Here is an 18,498-nt window from a genome sequence, read left to right as displayed (position 1 = left end):
TAAACAAGTTGGGGCAACGACATCAGCAGAGAGAGGTTCACTGGTCACCTTTGTATATGCGGTTAATGCCATTGGCAACACAATTCCTCCACTGTTTGTGTTCCCACACATACATTATGCAGACCACTGTGTCAGAGATGGACCAGTAGGAAGTACTGGTAGTGGAAATAAATCCGGATGGGTGCAAGAAACAGATTTCCTCGTCTTTCTGAAGCACTTTGCAAACCACACCAAGGTAAGCCATGAAAAAAGTAATGGAATTGCGATGCTGGTGCACAACTACATTTTTTCAGCTTCATTGTTATGTTCAAAATTGGTGCAAGAGTTGTAGGTTATAATGGCCACTGAGCCAATGAGGCCAAACTCAAGGAAGACCAACCAAAATGAATGAAATATTCAGTTGCAGAAAATTCCATAATTTGTCTTTTTTGGGGGGTTGGAATATGTTCAAAAGCTAGATTTCTGCATTCTGACACACACACACACACACACACACACACACACACAGCTACATAAATGGCTCTAAGTGCATTATGTGTTGAATAAACAAAGATTACATGTTAATGTTTTGTCAGTACCCTTATTTCATTGTCTTACATTTCACCCCAGGATATGTTACAACTAACCCAGACTATGGGGTTAATTGTAACATTTCACTCTTTGTGTTTGAGACCATACCATGCAATGGGTAATTGTGCTGCAGAGAAAATAGCTGCACTATTTAATAGCCGAGACATGTAAATACTTTGCATTACATTTTGAATCCACTACCTTAAAAGAGCTCCAATTTACAGACAGAAATGTCAAAAATGTTACAACTATCCCCGGTCTCCCCTACATCTACTTGTCAAGCAAAAGGTTGTTGGTTTAGTTCTAGACAGAGACACAAGTACCCTTTGGGGTTGTGTCAGGAAGGGTATCTTGCATAAAACTCAAACATATGGAGCTAATTGCTGTGGCTACCCCTTTGTGGCAAGAGAGCAGCTAAAAGTAGCAGTACACTACTGGTTAAGGGAGTGTTCCTGTGTAGAGACAGAGGGATGATTCACCCATAAATATAAATTATCTTCTTAATCGATTTTCAAATATTGCAATTGTGCTTTTTTTCTGGTGGCCAGTTCTAAAAACAAGATGGCGAAGGCGGTATTGGTCAGATCATCTGTAGTTTATTAATGCTGGCCTCTCAGTTTGTAAAGCAAAGTCACTCTCATATTCACGTTTAATGAGTCATACTTGCACTGCATACCTGCACTGTAACGTCCGAAGTCTAGGTCCAGTAAGCTACACCCTTAAAAACGCTCATGATAAACGCACATGAACGCAGCCGTCAGGTAGCGTCTACAGCCCCTCCTCTCAGGGGCAGCGCACCTGAGCGGACAGGACGCCACACCTGGCTCACGTTGGAGCCGCGCTCAATGCCGCGGCACAGAGACAACGGGAAATAAACTGGCGTCGTTGGGACCGACTTCTCTTTATGGGACATGGAGCCGGCCTATCGGGGTCTGGGTCGCTGTGTGTGCTGCTTCTGGCTCGCGGTGGTGTTTGACATTGTGGGACTGGCCGTGCTCCTCCTCGGCGTGTTTGTCAACGTGTTTTTCTACGACCTGCTCATCTACGCGGGCGCCATCGTCATCTTCCTCAGCCTCATCTGGTGGGTGTTCTGGTATTCTGGGAACATCGAAGTGCCCCCGTCAGAGCTGGAGGATGATGTGGGGTTACTGAAAAAGAACAAGGGCGGACTTGGGGGCATCAGCGGCGCCGTGAGGCGCCTCTCCAGCCGCGTGTCCACCGGCATCCGAAACTCGTTCCGCAGGAACGGAGAACCGTCCGCTACCCATACGGCCCGCATGCCCAGGTCAGCCTCGGGGCCACCTGTGTCACCGCCGGAGCGGGTGACCGTAGCCATGGCAACGATGGGCAATACCACACAGACTGCTACCTCCTCAATAGCAGACTGTGGCGTAGAGATGCCCCACACCGCTACAGAGACATCACCTGCATAATGACAGGGGTACAGGTGAGGCCTGGCGTACAGGTGAGGCCTGGCTCACAGTGCAGCGCACACAGGCCCAGTTATTGTAGTCAGTAAAAAAAAGTAAATTAGTCAAAGGAAATAAACGTAAAACCAAGACTTTGAATAGCGGAAACTAACTGAAATGATATTGAGCAACGACAAAGATGGCAAAAATTCAAATCGTATAAGAAACAACATACAATGGGTTTTAATACCTTTAGCCCTTTGATCACGTTTTTCCAACAGATTAGCGACACTAGGCTACTCCTCACACAGTGCGTGTGTGTTGGGGACAGGCAGGGATACATTATTTGTTAGTTTCTCATTTACATTTCCATGACAGTTGCATATTTGCGTTTAATGTCATAGCAATAGAATATATAGAGTGCAAATTCACACTTGATAAAGGTTCTACAAATGTATTTTATCAAGAAATGTGAGAAAATCAGCTTTTTTAAAGCACTAAGCTTGTCCCAAATCTTCTGTAGGTGTTCAGCTGACGTCATAGCATTCAATTTACATCTTTATCCCAATTTTTAAAAAAAAACCCAGTTAGTGCTATTTGATAAATACAAAACATTATAAAACATATTACATTTTGGACTAGAAGTCCTTTTTTCAAATCTGTGCAATGATCCCTGGATTAAAGTCGCATGAATGACCTTCACAGATGCTTTACGTAAGGGTAATGGTACAACAAAAGACAGGTTTCTGTCTAGCCGGGTATAGCTTTGTTTTTGATGGACTTTAAAAGCAGAAGAAAAAAAGTGGCTGTAACTGTGGCAGTAAAACTCTTATCACTGCATAATCATTAACTACAGTTGACTGGTCACTGAAAGACAAGCCCTTAGTTTAAACAATAGCAGGCTTACCTGAAACTTCCCTGTAACCTCGCCCTCCACATAATAACTGCTGCAGCATAATAAAACACACTCTTTGTGTACTACTTGTCAACTCAAACTAATACTTTATTCATTTTCTTCCCAATAGAGACTACAGACATACAGAGCCCTAAGCCATCTTCAGTGACTCCAGCTACTGCAAAGCCTCTTTATTCTTTGTGTTTTGATGAGAAAGTATTCATAGAAATGTGATGTCTGCATAGTTTTGTTTTGGGTTGTTGAGTCTAACATGTCTAAATAGATTTCTTTTTAATCAGTATGTTCAAATTGTGGCAGCCTGAATCCAGGTTGTTTGACATTGGTACAGATATTGTAGTTCAGGGGTCCAACCAGTCAAAGGGTCTAATCCAACCCACTGGATGGCCCTGCAGACTTTGAAATTTGAATGATAAAGTTTTTATTATAATTCACTCCCATTCATGGTGTGATGATGTCAGGTTTAGTACACAGAAGTAGAAAAATGTTTTTAAGTTTCCACGTCTCATCTTCAAAGTTGTTCATAAAAAAAAAAAAAGATTTCTTTTTTTTGTGTCCATGTTAATATATCTTCTGATCTGTGAATAATAATATGACATCCATCCATCCTCTTCCATTTATTAATTTAAGTATAACAGGAGCTCTCAGAGGCAGTGTACATCGTGGAGAGGTTGTCAGTGCGTCACAGGGCTAACACAAAGAGACAGACAACCATTCAGTTTGACATCCACAGTCAGTCTAGAGTCACAGTTAACCTAACCCATGCATGTGTTTGGACTGTGGGAGGAAGCCGTACAAGCACAGGAGAGAAAGGCCCCAGACTGCATTTGAACCCAGGACTTTCTTGTTGTGAGACAGGATTTTTAACTAGTGTTATGCCCTCTAATGTGACATATTAAATATAGAAAGTGGTCAGGTTTAATTGCAGCAAAAAAAAAAAAAAAAACCCCACATGTTTGGTCTTAGAGAAAGATCATAGATTGGGATAATATAGATATTAATATGAGAATGAATCACTGATGATCTGGAGGCTCTCACTCCTGAACATCTGAGTAGAAAATAAAGACTGTGGATAGACCAGCCAATCGATATCAAGCAGAAGCAGCTTCTGCTGTAAATTTGTTTGAATCAGGCTCTTGGTTCAGGCCACTTATACGGTGACTCTTACCTTAATACAGACAGTGATCATGATTACTGTACATATTATGAGCTAGGATTTAGCAGTAGCCAGAATGTTACACTAGTGGAGTGTTGTGTTTTTCCTGAACAAAACAGGACTGTGGAAAAAAGGTGTAACTGGCAGCTGGTCTTCTTGTTTCCACGCATGCTGATAGCAAGCCTTAGTGACTAACCTTTGGAACCAGCCTAGCTGTGTTTATGACACTGCTGCTTCATCTAACATTAGCTCCACTGTTTCCCCGTACATTATAGGTTCTCTAACCAGTACAATACAAAGAAATTAAATTAACTGGTTACAGCGTGAATGAAGAAAAGTTACTCCAAATATTGTGTTAAACTAGTATGTGCTATTTTTTTATTTTTTTTATTTTTTATTTTTTATAACTACATTTCAAACAGTATGTCCCATGTTTCTCTGAATCATTCGTTAATGTTGTCTAACATTTTGAACATTGACAGTAATGTGTGTTTTCACAAAGTTGTTTCCATTCCCGTTTTGTACAAATGTTGTGCATTTCTATTTAACCGATATATTTTTTTTTCTCCATTTTTCTCTCATTGCTGTACAATGGCTGACACACTCAAATTAGATAAAAGATTGTGGGTTTAATCAAATAAAAGATTATTTTTCTTTTTTAAAATTACCTTTACTTTCAGTGTACTTTTCTTTGTTCTCTGACAATGTGAAAAGCTCAATTTCTACATATTTGATCTTTCACTTTATTAGGTTTATTTAACTTTTCCGTGTATTGTGAGTATTTAATGCGACACATCATGGAAATATTACGTTTCCACAACTGTCAACATTCTTCATATTTCCAAGTACCACAGGTAATTATAGGCATAGAATAAGGTAAACTGTGGCCATGAAAGCATCCACGTGATCAGCAACAGTTCTCAGGTTGTGGCATTCAAATCAGGATTAAGTAGAATTAAAGACTACTGTGGGATTTGGTGGCACCTAGCAGTGAGGTTGTACAACCAACCAGATAGTCCAGTCACAAATCAGTCAGTTTCTTGACAATTAATAAGCAAATTGTCACGACCACTGATCAATGGCTAGGAGTACCATTCACAGAGAGTTGGGGAATGGCTGCAATCACAGCATTGTAAGATGGTGACAGATGTACCCTCAGGCCCCTCCTCGATTCAGAGATGGTCTTTCCCTTTTCTCGTAAATGGCCTCCTTGACTCCGCCCTCAAACCAGCGTTCCTCCCTGTCCAGGATGTTACATCCTCAACATTGAAAGAGTGTCCACTGGCCTGTAGGTGTGAATAGACTGCAGAGTCCTGGCCTGACGAGGTGGCTCTTCTGTGTTGTGCCGTCCTCTTTGCCAGAGGTTGTTTGGTTTCCCCGATGTATAAATCCTGGCAATCCTCCTGCACTTAACAGCGTACACTATGTTACTCTGTTTGTGTCGGGGGACCCGATCCTTGGGGTGGACCAATTTTTGGCGTTTTGGGGTTTAAAAGCCACAGAGACCCGGTGTTTAGAAAAAATGCATCTCAACTGTTCCGATACTCCTGACACTTATGGGATCACTACAGGTTTTCGCTTGGGCAGCGGTTGTCCTTCTCTCCTGGATCGGCTGGAGCTTTCTTTAGGAGCCTTTCCAGCTTTAACAAAAGTCCAGCTGGGATAACCACATTCACTCAGGGCCTTCTTGATGTTCTTCTGCCTCCCTGGCTGCTGTGTCAGTGGGGATGGTGTTCGCTCTGTGTTGTAGCGTCCTGATGACGCCCAGTTTGTGCTCCAGTGGATGATGAGAGTCAAACCTTAAATACTGATCTGTATGTGCAGATTTATGGTACACGTCAGCTTTTAGATGTCCCCCATTACTGATGGAAATCTCACAGTCTAAGAAGGCTAACCTGCCACTTTTCATATCCTCCCTGGTGAATTTGATGTGTCGGTCCACCGAGTTAATGTGATCCGTGAAATGTGGAACGTCCTGAGATTTGATTTTCACCCAGGTGTCATCCACATATCTGAACCAATGGCTTGGTTGTGTTCCAGGGTAGGATAGCAAAGCCCTCTTTTCCACTTCTTCCATGTACAAATTGGCCACGATGGGTGAAACTGGGGAGCCCATGGCACACCCATGTTTCTGCCTGTGGAACTGACCCTTGTATGTGAAGTAGGTGGAATTAAGTACAGAACAAAAGTGTTCTGGATGTGGTGTTTAGAGCTGACTATCATCGGTTTGAGGATCGAAGCCAGAAACTTGGTGATGTTATCGGTGACCATCCTGCATAAAGTGCTTTGAGAGCTCAGAGTAGAAAAGCGTTATATAAGAACCAGTCCATTTACCATTTACCAAGTTGTTCATATAGACAATTGGTATACGCTGTTAATGTATCTTTGGTAAACCACACAGACTTGATGTAGATTCCCCTGTGTTATGAGGTCCGGTCAGTAGCAATGTGTTGCTCTAACTGCTTCACACAACCTAACATCCTCTTCCTGTAACCACTTCCTGGGTCTCGTTTCAGGGGCTCATAAGTATTTTTATCACTAAGCAGTAACAAAATTTTCTCATGATAGTTGTGAAGCCTGGTAAAAACCTGAGACATTTGGTGTGTTTGTGTGCTTTCTTTATTACAAAATGCATTCATTTTTACAGTTCCCCTGCTTACAGGTTCACCACTTCTCAGCTTTCCAGCTGGCTCCATCTCCAGGTCCCAGCATCACTGATATAGTGAAAGCATATGTGCTGAATGGCTTTCAGCTGCCCCACCAGTTTCCCTGGCACTGTCCCTCGAGCCCACTGCACCACCCCTCCTCAGACCACACCTCCAACACAATAGTCTTTCTTGTTTAGCAAAGCTGTGCACCTACCCTTGTTTGGCAGAAGGATGATAGTGTTGTTGTCGTTACTAAGCGATGCGAATGCCTTCCTCTCCTCCATGCTTATTTTGGATGCACTGCTGAGACAAGCCGAAACTTTCATTTGCAGTTACTCCGCTTCACGTCTGCTGTTGTTTCAGTTGCTGCGATCAGTTCCACTAGTGGGATTTTTCTCGGCGTCACAACAAAGTTCAACCCTTTTGCAAGGATGTTTTTCTCTGCTTGGGTGAGCTGTCTGTCAGACAAAATGTTTAACCCACTTGTCCCCATCCTCAGTGTGGCATACTTCTCTCTTTTGGCTGCTTAGGACACTCTCCATATTTTGGTGATGTTTCTGACGCACAAATTTCCTGTTTCCTGGTCTTAGACTTCTCATGCTGTGCTGGGCTAAGTTTGTCTGTGAATTCAAACACCTTTAGGAGTGTATTCTCATTTAGAAGCATTGTAAATTAATGATGAAGAAATGGACCTCCCAGCCCATTGTTCATAAGTGGTGTTAGTTTCAGTCATTATGCAAATGTACTGTTTATAAGATTGGGGAGCCCTGCAGTCAAATGAGTCTAAAGACGTCACTTGGATGAGTGACGAAACATTTCTCCCTCTGAAAACGCTACGTCCAGATGAACAGAATCAACTTTTTAGGACAATGCTTCATAGTTACAAATTATTCTTCACTAATAAAAGCATGCTTAAGTTGTGCCAAGAAAACATTTCCCACACCAGAAAAAGACTGTGCCTAGTGTTATATTGACCCCAGTATCATTTTAAAATTTGCTCTGCTTGTAATGTCCACTACCTCTATTGCTCACTGGGATGCAACATATCTGATATATTACTTTAGTAATTTTCTTAGAGTTACCCAGTAAAACATAACTAATGGGGATTAAACACTTTTACACTGTTGTTCTAGGAGCTGTTTTGATGATTTTATTGTCGCAGCAATTTCTCCAGATTTCTTTACTACAAAAGTTCTGTTCCTTTTTCTGTAGTTTCTTTTGTTACAACCCATCTAGGGGACAGGTCATAGCATGGATGAGGCACTTGCTGCCCCCAAGACCCAAGCAGCCACAGGAGACAATTGTCACACAGTGGAAATTTGTATTTATCTTGTATATTGGTTTTATTCTGAATTTTAGTGTTTATTTATGAGTGTAGTTTTTATTTGCATGATTTCATTCTGTTTGTATTGCATGTTTTTAGTGTGTTATTTGACAATGTTTTAATCCACTGTGGATTGGGTGCATGGGACAAATTAGCTGATAGAGATCACCTGCTGAGCTTTGGGTGTGTCCAGAGGTGGCCTATCAGCTGTTTAAAGACCTATTAAAAGGAAGCCAGCTGATTACTGGAGAAGATAGGCCCCAGACATGAAGAGGAATGCAGGAAGACCAGGTGGAAAAGAAGGACCCCGGCCAGCGTAACACGGCGACCCAGTTCCAACAGCTGATCTGTCAGGATTAGTTAACGGACTCAGGCGCAGACCAGGAATCCTTTTAGAGAAGACAGTTAATTTATTTATACAGACAACACCAGGTGATAATATATACAATGTGCTGGAGGTGGGGAAGGGGGGGTCCAGGGCTCCAGGATCCGTGAGGCGAGGGAAGGGGATCAAACGTGCTCCAAAAGGTCTCCAAATCACTCTCCTCACTCCTTAACTGGGTCACACTCATTCACAGGATTACAGGCAGGCAGGGAAAGGTCCGGGAAAGATCTGCACACAAAAACTTCAATTAGAGGCAAACTGACGGAAAACGTCTCACGGATTCAGATTCTCAAACTACTGAGAGACTGATGCTGATCGCTCAACAATCCAGCAAGGAGTAGCACAGTGCTGCCATCTTAAGCAGGGCTCGGGATTATGAAGATAGGCAGCAGGTGTGGAGATGGCAGGTGCGTGGGTCAGGGGCGGGAGCCCGTAATGAGCACCACCCCGGCAGGAGAGAGAGAGGGAGAGAAAGAGCAAAAACACACGTTGCCTAATATGGGATCAGCTGGTGAGGTGACGTGCGAGAACCTTTCTTGCTGGCAGCGATCCAGACTTTATTTAAAAGGTGGGTCCTCCCGCTGGAACTAGTCATTCCGGAGCTGTACGTTTGCGCACCAGCAGAGGGCCCCTGCCCAGTTAAATAACCATAACAAAGTGCACTGTTCAGACAACAACACATACAAGTGGTCGTAACACTTTCTTCAAACACCTTGCTTTTGAGATTGGGATTCATCACATATTTGCCAAAGATAAACAATCTTTAAATACAAATTTATTCATGATGTCTTTTCTATCCTCCTCTTATGACCCCTTGTTTTTTTTGTTTGGTTTTTTTTGTTTGGTTTTTTTTGCCTGTCCCGTTTGGTTCTTTTGCCATCAGAATTATTGTCTAAAGGCGAAGAAAGATGCCCAACGGATTTACTTTACCAAATTGACCATCCCAGCCTTGCCGTAATGGTCTATTTGATTCACCTTTTATTGTTTATTTTATTTATTTTTTATTTTCACTTGCTAGATACGGGACAGACTTGAATGAGGAAAAGAAAAGGGAGAAAGGAAGAGGGGGGAAAAACAGCGGGGAAGAGGGACGGGGATAAAGGGCAAAAAAACAAAAACCAACAAAATAAGCAGACAAAAAAAAAATACATACATCAATCACCTGGATCACCTGTTGAGAAAGAAAAAAGAAAACAAGCAGAAGAAAACGAGAGCAATACAATAAACAACATCACGATGATCTATGGGAATATAACAGTAAATACTAAATATTAAACATTATTGTGCAGCACGTAAGATCGACAGCGCACAGTGTGCTTTGAGGTAGGAGCCAAAAAGGGTGTAGTTTGTGTGTGTGAGCACCCGTGTGTACACCTGTGAGCATGGATGCGCTTGTTTTTAAAAGGTTCCTTCATGTAATGATAGAGGGTGTGGGGGGGCCACAGCCCCGTCCACCAGGGCATGAAGCAGGTATGGAGGAGATCAAGACTCCAGACATCCAGAGGCCCCCAGAACACAAGAGACCAAGGAAGACCAACAGAGGGGCAGCTGCGCCACTGTCCCAGAAAGAGCTGAGGAGAGTCCCAGATGAGGGGTCACTCAGCAGCCGCGGAGCAGAAGCCGGGGGGGGGGTTGCAGTGACGTGCCCGTGAGCTCCACCGGCAGCCAGCTGTGCCAGAGTGACCCTGATGGTCAAAGTGACCCCACCCCCGAATTGGCCCGAGCGAGCCCCAGGCTCCAGGCCCCGATAAGCAGCCACCAAGGAGTGAGCCGGTGGGTACCTGGGCGCCCATCCCCGGACACAAAGAACCACCAACACACCGATGTCTGAGGGCGTCTGCCACTGGCAGGGGGAGTGGTGGGGGGAGATAGGCCTCCATACCTTAGAGGGCCTGAGATGTCCCCAGAGAGGTGGCGTCTGATACCCAACCTGACATATAGACACAGACAAACAGGCACACACAGATACAAACATCCATTCCCACCCTCATGCTCTCATATGCAATTACTCAACACTCACCCAACGTGGAGACAGACACAAAGAGACACTGTACACACAATCACACTCCCCAAGCGTACTCTAAGCCCCAGGTCTAGGTACCCTTGCACCTTGAGGGGGAAACTGCACCCAGACCCAGGTGGTGTTACCCTTTTCCCTGCGGTGGGGAGAAGCAGACCGCCCTGACTCGGCAGCAGCAGGGAGGCCCCACACTCCAGACCCCAATTGGACGGCCAACTCCTCCTCCTGGCCCCCCGCTCCAGCAGGTCGCAGAGAACGGGGGTGTGAAGACTCCAAACCTCCCTCCGCCTGCTCATATGTAGTGTTGATGCATGTGTGTTCTAAGGTGCATTTAAAACCCAGGAGGGCATGGAGCTACCTGCCAGAGAGCAGCAGGTAAGCGCACAGCCCCTCCTGATAGCCCTCAGTGTCTACATGTATTTAAAATTGAGAGGTGGGCAACGGCACCAGGGGTGAGGTGTACACCCTGATGGTCTTTTGGAGTCCGTGTAGCGTGCCCACCCCCAAGATCCTATATGTATGTGTTATGAGAGTGTGAGTAATGTGAATGTCTAAGTTGTGGGATAAAATTGAGGCACAGGCAACCAGAAGGGGACAGAGGGGGGGATGCCTCCCCTGCACCCTGGTGACACACCTTTACCCCAAGGCCCTGCATGTGTGGGTGATTGTGGTGGAGCGGGAAGAGGGAGGCAGCTGGAGATGGGGAGGGAAGGAAGGGAGGGGCAAGTGACCCCTCCCTGGGGCCAGCTCCCCCGCTGACCCCAGTAGGCACCCCCATACTCCGCAACCCGCCAGGAAAAGGGGGCCCAGGCCCATCCGGACCACGGCCCAGAACAGCAGCGCCGCCCGGCCCCACAGAGCCCGGGACAGCCCACCTGACCCCTCCACAGATAAAACTGCACCCACCCCGTCATCCACTCATCTTCCAGACTACACAAGACAATAGACGCCCAGGCTGAGATCTTCCTCCACCTCTCCTGTATCTCCCCCTCCTGCAGAGTGAGTTCCTGAAGAGAGGAGAGCTCCTGCAAGGTGTAACAACCTCCCTCACCAGTTGAAGAGCCCCCAGGTGGCTCGATGCACCGGCGGCACCCTGCGCCAGGGCCGGGCCCCCATACACCCACCTGCCCACAACCCCAGCAACATACCAACCAGGACCCAAGCCCCCGAGGCCCAGCCAGGGCCCCAGCCCAGAGACGGAGCGCCCCCAACACCTCACGCCTGTCCCGGACCCCCCCAGGGGCAGCCAGGCTACCAGATCAGTAACCCACGTCCGTCAGCACAGACCCTCCCCTAGCCCCGCTGCACGCAGCCACGAGGAAACCGTCACCTAAGAGCCAACAGAGCCCCTAATAGGCCATGACCGCTACCCCGGGTTGAGCCCCCCAAGGAAGATGCTCCTGGGGAACCCCCCGACGCCCTAAGCCTGTCCCTACCCCCACACCAATCACAACAGCGAAGGTGGGACCAAACTATGACCCCCCCCACCCCCACTAGGTGATGGAGCTGATCAAAGGAGCCCAGAGCAATTGATCTGATGTGATGGCAGAGGCTGTATCAAGACTAATGTAATCTAATAGATAATTTCTATATTGGTTAGAATTAAGATTATTTTTATTTTTCCAGTTCATGAGGACTGTTTTCTTGGCTATGCATAGGGCAGTGAAAACCATATGGGCTATATTCTTATCTGTAGTGACATTATCTAAGCTGCCCAACAAACACACTAAAGGGGAAGTTGGAATGTTACATTTCAGACACTTTGATAAGTCTTCACATATCTCGCGCCAAATCTTCTGAACTGGTGGACAGAACCAAAGAGCGTGGATATAATTGTCCGGTGAATTGGTTTGGCAGTGTGAGCAGTTGTTGGTAGACGTAAAGCCCATCTTGAACATCCGATGACCTGTATAGTGCACTCTATGTAGTATTTTGTATTGAATTAATTGAAGACTGGGATTTCTAATTAGATGAAAGGACCCCTTATGACCCCTTGTTGACCTCATGCCTTGTAGGGGAATTCAGTTCAAGTTGCAGTTGCTTAGCAGTTGTCTGTTGCCCAACAACAAGTAAGTGATGAAGTTTGGCTGCTAACATTTTTCAAACACATATTATAAAAAGGATAAGGGACCCCCAGTTCCACCACTCCACGTGTTGAAGTGTACCTAGAGAAGATGCTGAAATCAAAGTCCCTGACCTGGAGTGGGCACTCCACCCTTTTCCGACTGAGGACCACGCTCAAATTTAGAGGTGCTGATCCTCATTCCTGCCACTTCACACTCGGCTGCAAACTGCTCCAGTGCGAGCTGGAGGCCATCACGTGATGAAGCCAACAGAACCACATCATCTGCAAAAACCAGAGATGAGATTCTGAGACCAACTAAGTGAAAGCCTTCTGCCACTTGGCTTGGCCTAGGAATTGTCCATAAAAATTATTAACAGAATCAGTGACAAAGGGCAGCCCTGGCGGATAGTGATGTGTCGGTCGCGAACGAAACGGGTTAGAGCCGGATCTTTGAAGTGAACGACGCGAGCCGGCTCCTTATTGGGAGCCGTGGGGTTTTTTTTCCTTTCTCTCACCCTCTCTCTCTCTCTCTCGCACTTTTTTCCGCTTCACTCCGCACGCGAGCCTTGTGCTTTGCCCTGGGCAGAGGGGGGAGGGGTGGTAGTTACACTCAGTAGCACAGGAACAGAGCGGGAGGGAGAGACAGAGAAAGAGAGCCAGGGACAACAACGTCACATTAGAAAGGTATAGTAATCATCCACAACTATTTTCAGTTGCAGATGATAAATGATTCAGAAAGTTTATTCATGCAGGCCCATATGACAGAGAATATGCATCTTCTTTTTGTTTGTCATATTTTCATTTATATTTAATTGTGTTGTGGTTTGCAGTGTTTTGTGTTGTTTCACTTTAAATTAGTTTAAAAGGAAAAAGCTGAAAATTTAAATAGTTAAAAGTTGAAATGCGAATAGTTGGTTTTTGTATTATATGATTTATTTATTACATTTCATGTGGAGTGAATAAATAAAAGTAAATTTACGATGGCCCCTACAGACAAAGCACATACAAACTCCAAAACACGTACAACAGAAGTGCTCCAGGATGCTAGGGGCGGTGTTGAGCTTTTGCTACCTAGTGGCTACACAAGCCAGGAAGTACCAACGACTGGATTTGGTGTGTGGTAGTAACAGGTAAATGAAATTTTTTTTTTTAATTATTTGAATATATGTAATGGGGAAAGCTTTAGGACCCAGGGGACCCAAGGGAGGGTATAAAAGAGGAAGTAGCAGCAGGTGCTCTTCTTCTCTCATTTGTACTGACGAGCGGCTGTGAACAATGGTTGTGTGAGTTGGTGAAGAACCTGAGAAGTTTTGTCTTCTACACAAACGGTTGTTTTAAACCTCCACAGCAGAGGTTCGAGGTACAGGCCGTTTTTCTTTTAGTGCTTTTTTAAATTTGTTGAAATGTATTTGATGTTTATTGTATTTTATGTTTCTAGTAGTGATTTTAGAAGACAAGCTAGGTGTGCAGCAAACAGTTGTCTGCTGGAGGTATGTTAACTTAATATATTTGACATTAAAAAAAAAGTGTATTTATGCGCTACAATCTAATTTATATTGTATTGCCTCCTGCAGGACAGGCTGCACATGTGAATTTGTCAGTGTTTTTTCCTCCTTCTCTTTTTCGTTGCGTTTTTCTCCCAAGTTGGTTTTAGAGTAGGGTCACCTCTTAAAACTGTTTGTTTTTTATGCTGGGTTTGTGTTGATTTCCAATGGGCTGGTGCAATATTAGTCGGGCAGTGTGCAATCCCTGAGCTGGGCTCTTACCTTAGCGGAATTAGGTCTTTTAGAGGTGCTCCGTGTGGATTTGCGAGTGCATGCGATAAGTGTTCTGTTGGGCTCTGTGATGGCTGCACTTACAGCCACACAGTGGTAATACCCACCATGTTAGTGTAGAGGCTTATAAGTAACATTGCATTCACATTTGTCTTTCTTTAAATATAGGAATTAATTTACAGGACAAATAACTGGTTTTGGTTTAGAATTCATTCACATATCCACATAACACTGCATTCTAAAATAAGTGCGCACATTTTAGTTTACACTGTTATGTATGATTAATCTTGTTTTCTGAGTTACCTTAGTTGCAGCTGTTCCAGTCCCTTGATTAAGGAGCCAAGAGGTGGAAAAGGGACGGAGCGAGCTTTAAAGAAAGACTGCAAATTGGTTCATGCCATAACTCGGGACCATGGGGGGGAATTGGAGTTCATTATGTTAGGTTTAGTTAGGTTTTGTGTGTTTTACCCCTTCTCCTGTTTTTGTGGGCTGATCAGCCACTATTTAAGTTTCCCCTTTGTCTTGTTAAGTTAGGTCAGTTTGTTTGAGTTATCAGTAGTGTTGTCAACTTTGAGTAGAGTTTTGTTATTTTGACCTCTTTTATGGGCCCAAGATTTTGATTCTTTTTGCATGATTTAACCAATTATGTTTTTTGGGTTAAATAAAAAATCCTTTTTTTGGACTTTAACCTGTGCCTAAGTTTCTTTCACTGCTCGGTCCATCACAGGCTTGTATTTATTTGGGGTGGATTTGTTTCTTTTAAAGCAACGAGCATCTGGGACCGCCAAGGGAGAGCAAGACCTCAGGTGATAGTTGCATTGCTGGCAGGTTGCACCAGTAAGACTATATTGTGGTCGTTAGTGACCTTTTCCATTTTGATGTTTTAGGCCTTTTGCAAACCCTTTGTGTTTTCTTTTAAAATAATAAATTTTAACGTATCTGACTGATATTTGACCCTCTTGTCCCGTTTATTCTGGGCTCGTTCCTGTAAGAGCTTTGGGCCTGAAAGTTTGCACGAGTAGTATAGAGGCCCTTAGCGGTTACTCGGTGGCTTTTACTCGCTACATATATGAGTGCTTGTGTATAAATACACAAACCATACACATAAGCTTTTAATTGTGTAATTTAAGTGATCTAGGTAGTTCTGTTTTGGAAGTTCAGTTAACGCTAGAAATGTGCTTTGGAGTTTGTACGTGCTTTGTCTCTAGGGGCCACCGCATATATTTGTATATAAACATATATAATTAAAACCACTTTTTTTTTTTTTTTTTTACATTAGTAATTCCTTTTGTGCATAATTTTCTATTATTGTTGACAATAAATTAATTAAAGCAACAAAACACCCTCAAGAGCCGGTTGGGAGCTGAAAGAGCCGGTTCTCCAAAAAGAGACGGAAATCCCATTACTACTGGCGGAGTCCAGCACCCACCAGAAATGAGTCCAACAATTGCCAGTTATACGAACCAAGCTCTTGCAAAGGATGTACATGTTCGAATGGCCTGTAGCAATGGGCCAGACACCCCATACTATTGAAGCACCTCCCACAGGACACACTGAGGGACAAGGTCGAATGCCTTCTCCAAGTCCACAAAACACAGCTAGACTGGTTGGACAAACTCCTATGCACCTTCAAGTACTACTACTGCACATAATACTTACTGCATAAAATGCTACTTACTTACTGTACAGAATTCACCTACTTGCTGCACACAATGCCACTTACTGCACATAATGTCCCCCATGTATATATTCACTTAATGTATATAATGTTCTTCTCTCCCCTTTTGCACAGTCGAGGAGTGTGTCAGGATACATTTCACTGTGTGTTGTACTTATATAACTATGCATGTGACAAATAATGAATCTTGAAGTATCATGGGGAGGATAAACAGCTGGTCCAGTGTTCTACGACCAGGACGAAAACTGCATTGTTCCTCCTCTATCAGAGATTCGACTCTCCTTTCCAGCACCGTGGCATTTTCCTCGGGGAAGCTGAAGAGTGCGATCCCTCTTTAGTTTTAGCATAGCCAGCAGTCCTATTTCTTGAAGATGGGAATCAATCTGCCAATCCAGAGCTACTGCCCCTGATCTCCATTAAACATTGGCATGTGAGCTATGACAGATCTCCAATATCTAGAGCCTTCAGGAACTCAGGGCAAAACTCTTCCACCTGTTACGGCCCTAGCAGGGCCTCCTCCTGAAGGTGCCTGTGTGGGCGTGTCCTTCAATCTCTTCTGCCTGAGGTGCTACCCCCCCCCCCCCCACTTGTTACGTTCCCCTAAAAGGGGTCTAGGCGATGGGGGGGGGGGGGTAACAAAATGTGTCCGGGTCAGAAAAAGGAGACAGAGGCAAAATGGTTAAATTAAAGAGTTTTATTAAAGTTCCTATTAATATTCAACTAAAAGAGACGGACAAGCCACTATCACCATTTAAGGAAACCAACAAAACTCAAGCGTTGGTCAATAAAGTAAAACGTAAGTCAAAAAGAGAGAGCAGCTCACTAACTGCAAATACACCAAACACACCTAATAGTTGTTTAACTGGATCAGTGACCTCACCCTGGTGATAGATGAGTCGTCCCCCTCATCCTCAGACTTTGCTTCCTTTACAGAAGATGTGCCGGTGAGATTAGGGAGGTGTATCAAGTATCCCTTCCACCGCCCAACAATACCCTTAGTCAGCAGTGCTCCGCTGGCACTACACACGGTGCAGGTAGAAGGCCGCTTTCCTCTCCTGAGTCAACTGACGGTTTACACGAATCTCTTTGAGGCAGTCTGAAAGTCTTTTTTCATGGCATCGCCAAACTCCTCCCCTCCAGGTTTTTGCTTCAGCCACTGCCTGAGCCGCCTTCCGCTTGCCCTGTCGGTACCTATCAGCTGCCTCAGAAGTCCCACAGGCTAACCAAGCCCGATAAGAATCCTTCTTCAGTCTGACGTTTCCCTTCACCTCTGGTGTCCACCATCTTGTTTCGGGGTTACCACCACAACATGCACCAACAACCTCGTGGGCATAGCTTCAGGAATGGAGGTTCTGAACATGGTCCATTTGGAGTCATTGTCTCTCTCGGAATGCTGTCAAAGCTCAGCCGGAGGTGGGAGTTGAAGATCTCTCAGACCGGGACCTCTGCCCGGTCTTCCCAGCACACTCTCACTAGATGTTTACCTGATCCACCTGATCCAACTCACCACCAGGTCAGTTGACAGCTCAGCACCTCTCTTCGACCGAATGTCCAGAACATACTGCCGCAGATCCGATGATATGATTACAAAATGTATCACTGATCTGCGGCCTACAATGTCCTAGTGCCACGTGCACTTATGGGCTCTCTTATGTTCAAACACAGTGTTTGTTATAGACAAACTGTGGTTTGCAGTGAAGTCTCTTAACAAAAAAAAACACACTCAGGTTCCGATCCAGCAGGCCATTCCAACCAATCGCACCTGTGCAGGTCTCACTTTCATTGCTCATCAGCATTGACGTCTTCCAGTAGGATGACAGAGTCCAGAGGCGGAGCATTCGATATTGTTGACCATAATGTTTTATTACAGAGATAAGAGTATGCTGTAGGTATTAAACCACTACAGCACAGTACCTGTAAGTCATGTCATATCTAACAGATTCCAATTTGTGTATGTAAATGGACACACCTCTCCACACACTAAGATTAATCTAGTTCCTAGGCTGTTTTATAAAAAAAATGGGAAGAAGTAGTTTTCAGTTTTATAGACTATCATCAGTGATGCCCTTTGAAGCAAACTGCAGGCATTTATGGTCACAAGCCATTAAGTGGACTGACTGGACAGAAAAAATCATTAAAGCTTTAAGAATTCTCATCTTTCCAGTGCCCAATTATTAACAAGCAAGGACATACTTGAGCAGTTAATCAGCAGATATCTTACCACACAGCAAAACTAAATACTCTCAATTTGGAAATTCTTGAAAAAAAAACCTGTAATGACATGTATGATTCTACTTGACAATCACAAGCTCCTGCACTGAAGACACAAATATAACATGTAAATAACACTAAGTTGACCACAACAGCCAAAAACCAAAAGGATTACCCAAACACAGATACTATGACACAAAGATTAACAACCAGTAATCCAACCAAGTGATCTGTTATCTCCACCACACAAATCAATTCAATTCAATTCAATTTTATTTATATAGTGCCTAATCACAACAAAAGTCGCCTCAAGGCGCTTCATAGGTACAGAGAAAAACCCAACA

The 18,498-nt window shown here is 44.4% G+C and overlaps 1 protein-coding gene across 2 annotated transcripts; it reads left to right on the top strand.

The window, feature by feature from the left end:
• The first annotated feature begins 926 nt into the window (after positions 1 to 926).
• Positions 927 to 4,669, top strand: LOC146389285 (transmembrane protein 238). 2 transcript variants are annotated; one of them, XM_084927057.1, is made up of 2 exons: positions 927 to 2,035; positions 3,005 to 4,669. In XM_084927057.1, the coding sequence occupies exon 1, from the start codon at positions 1,482 to 1,484 to the stop codon at positions 2,001 to 2,003; it is 522 nt and encodes a 173-aa protein (XP_084783183.1). In that variant the 5' UTR covers positions 927 to 1,481; the 3' UTR covers positions 2,004 to 2,035; positions 3,005 to 4,669. The 2 variants fall into 2 exon arrangements, with proteins under 2 accessions (XP_084783183.1, XP_084783182.1); XM_084927056.1 differs by having other exon boundaries at positions 930 to 2,017.
• The last annotated feature ends 13,829 nt before the right edge of the window (positions 4,670 to 18,498 follow it).

Source organism: Perissodus microlepis, chromosome 4 (assembly GCF_051167445.1).
Source record: "Perissodus microlepis isolate ML-2025 ecotype Zambia chromosome 4, ASM5116744v1, whole genome shotgun sequence".
NCBI lineage: Eukaryota > Metazoa > Chordata > Actinopteri > Cichliformes > Cichlidae > Perissodus > Perissodus microlepis.
The sequence above is the reverse complement of the archived record's forward strand: the minus strand, read 5'-3'. Positions and strand labels throughout refer to the sequence as shown.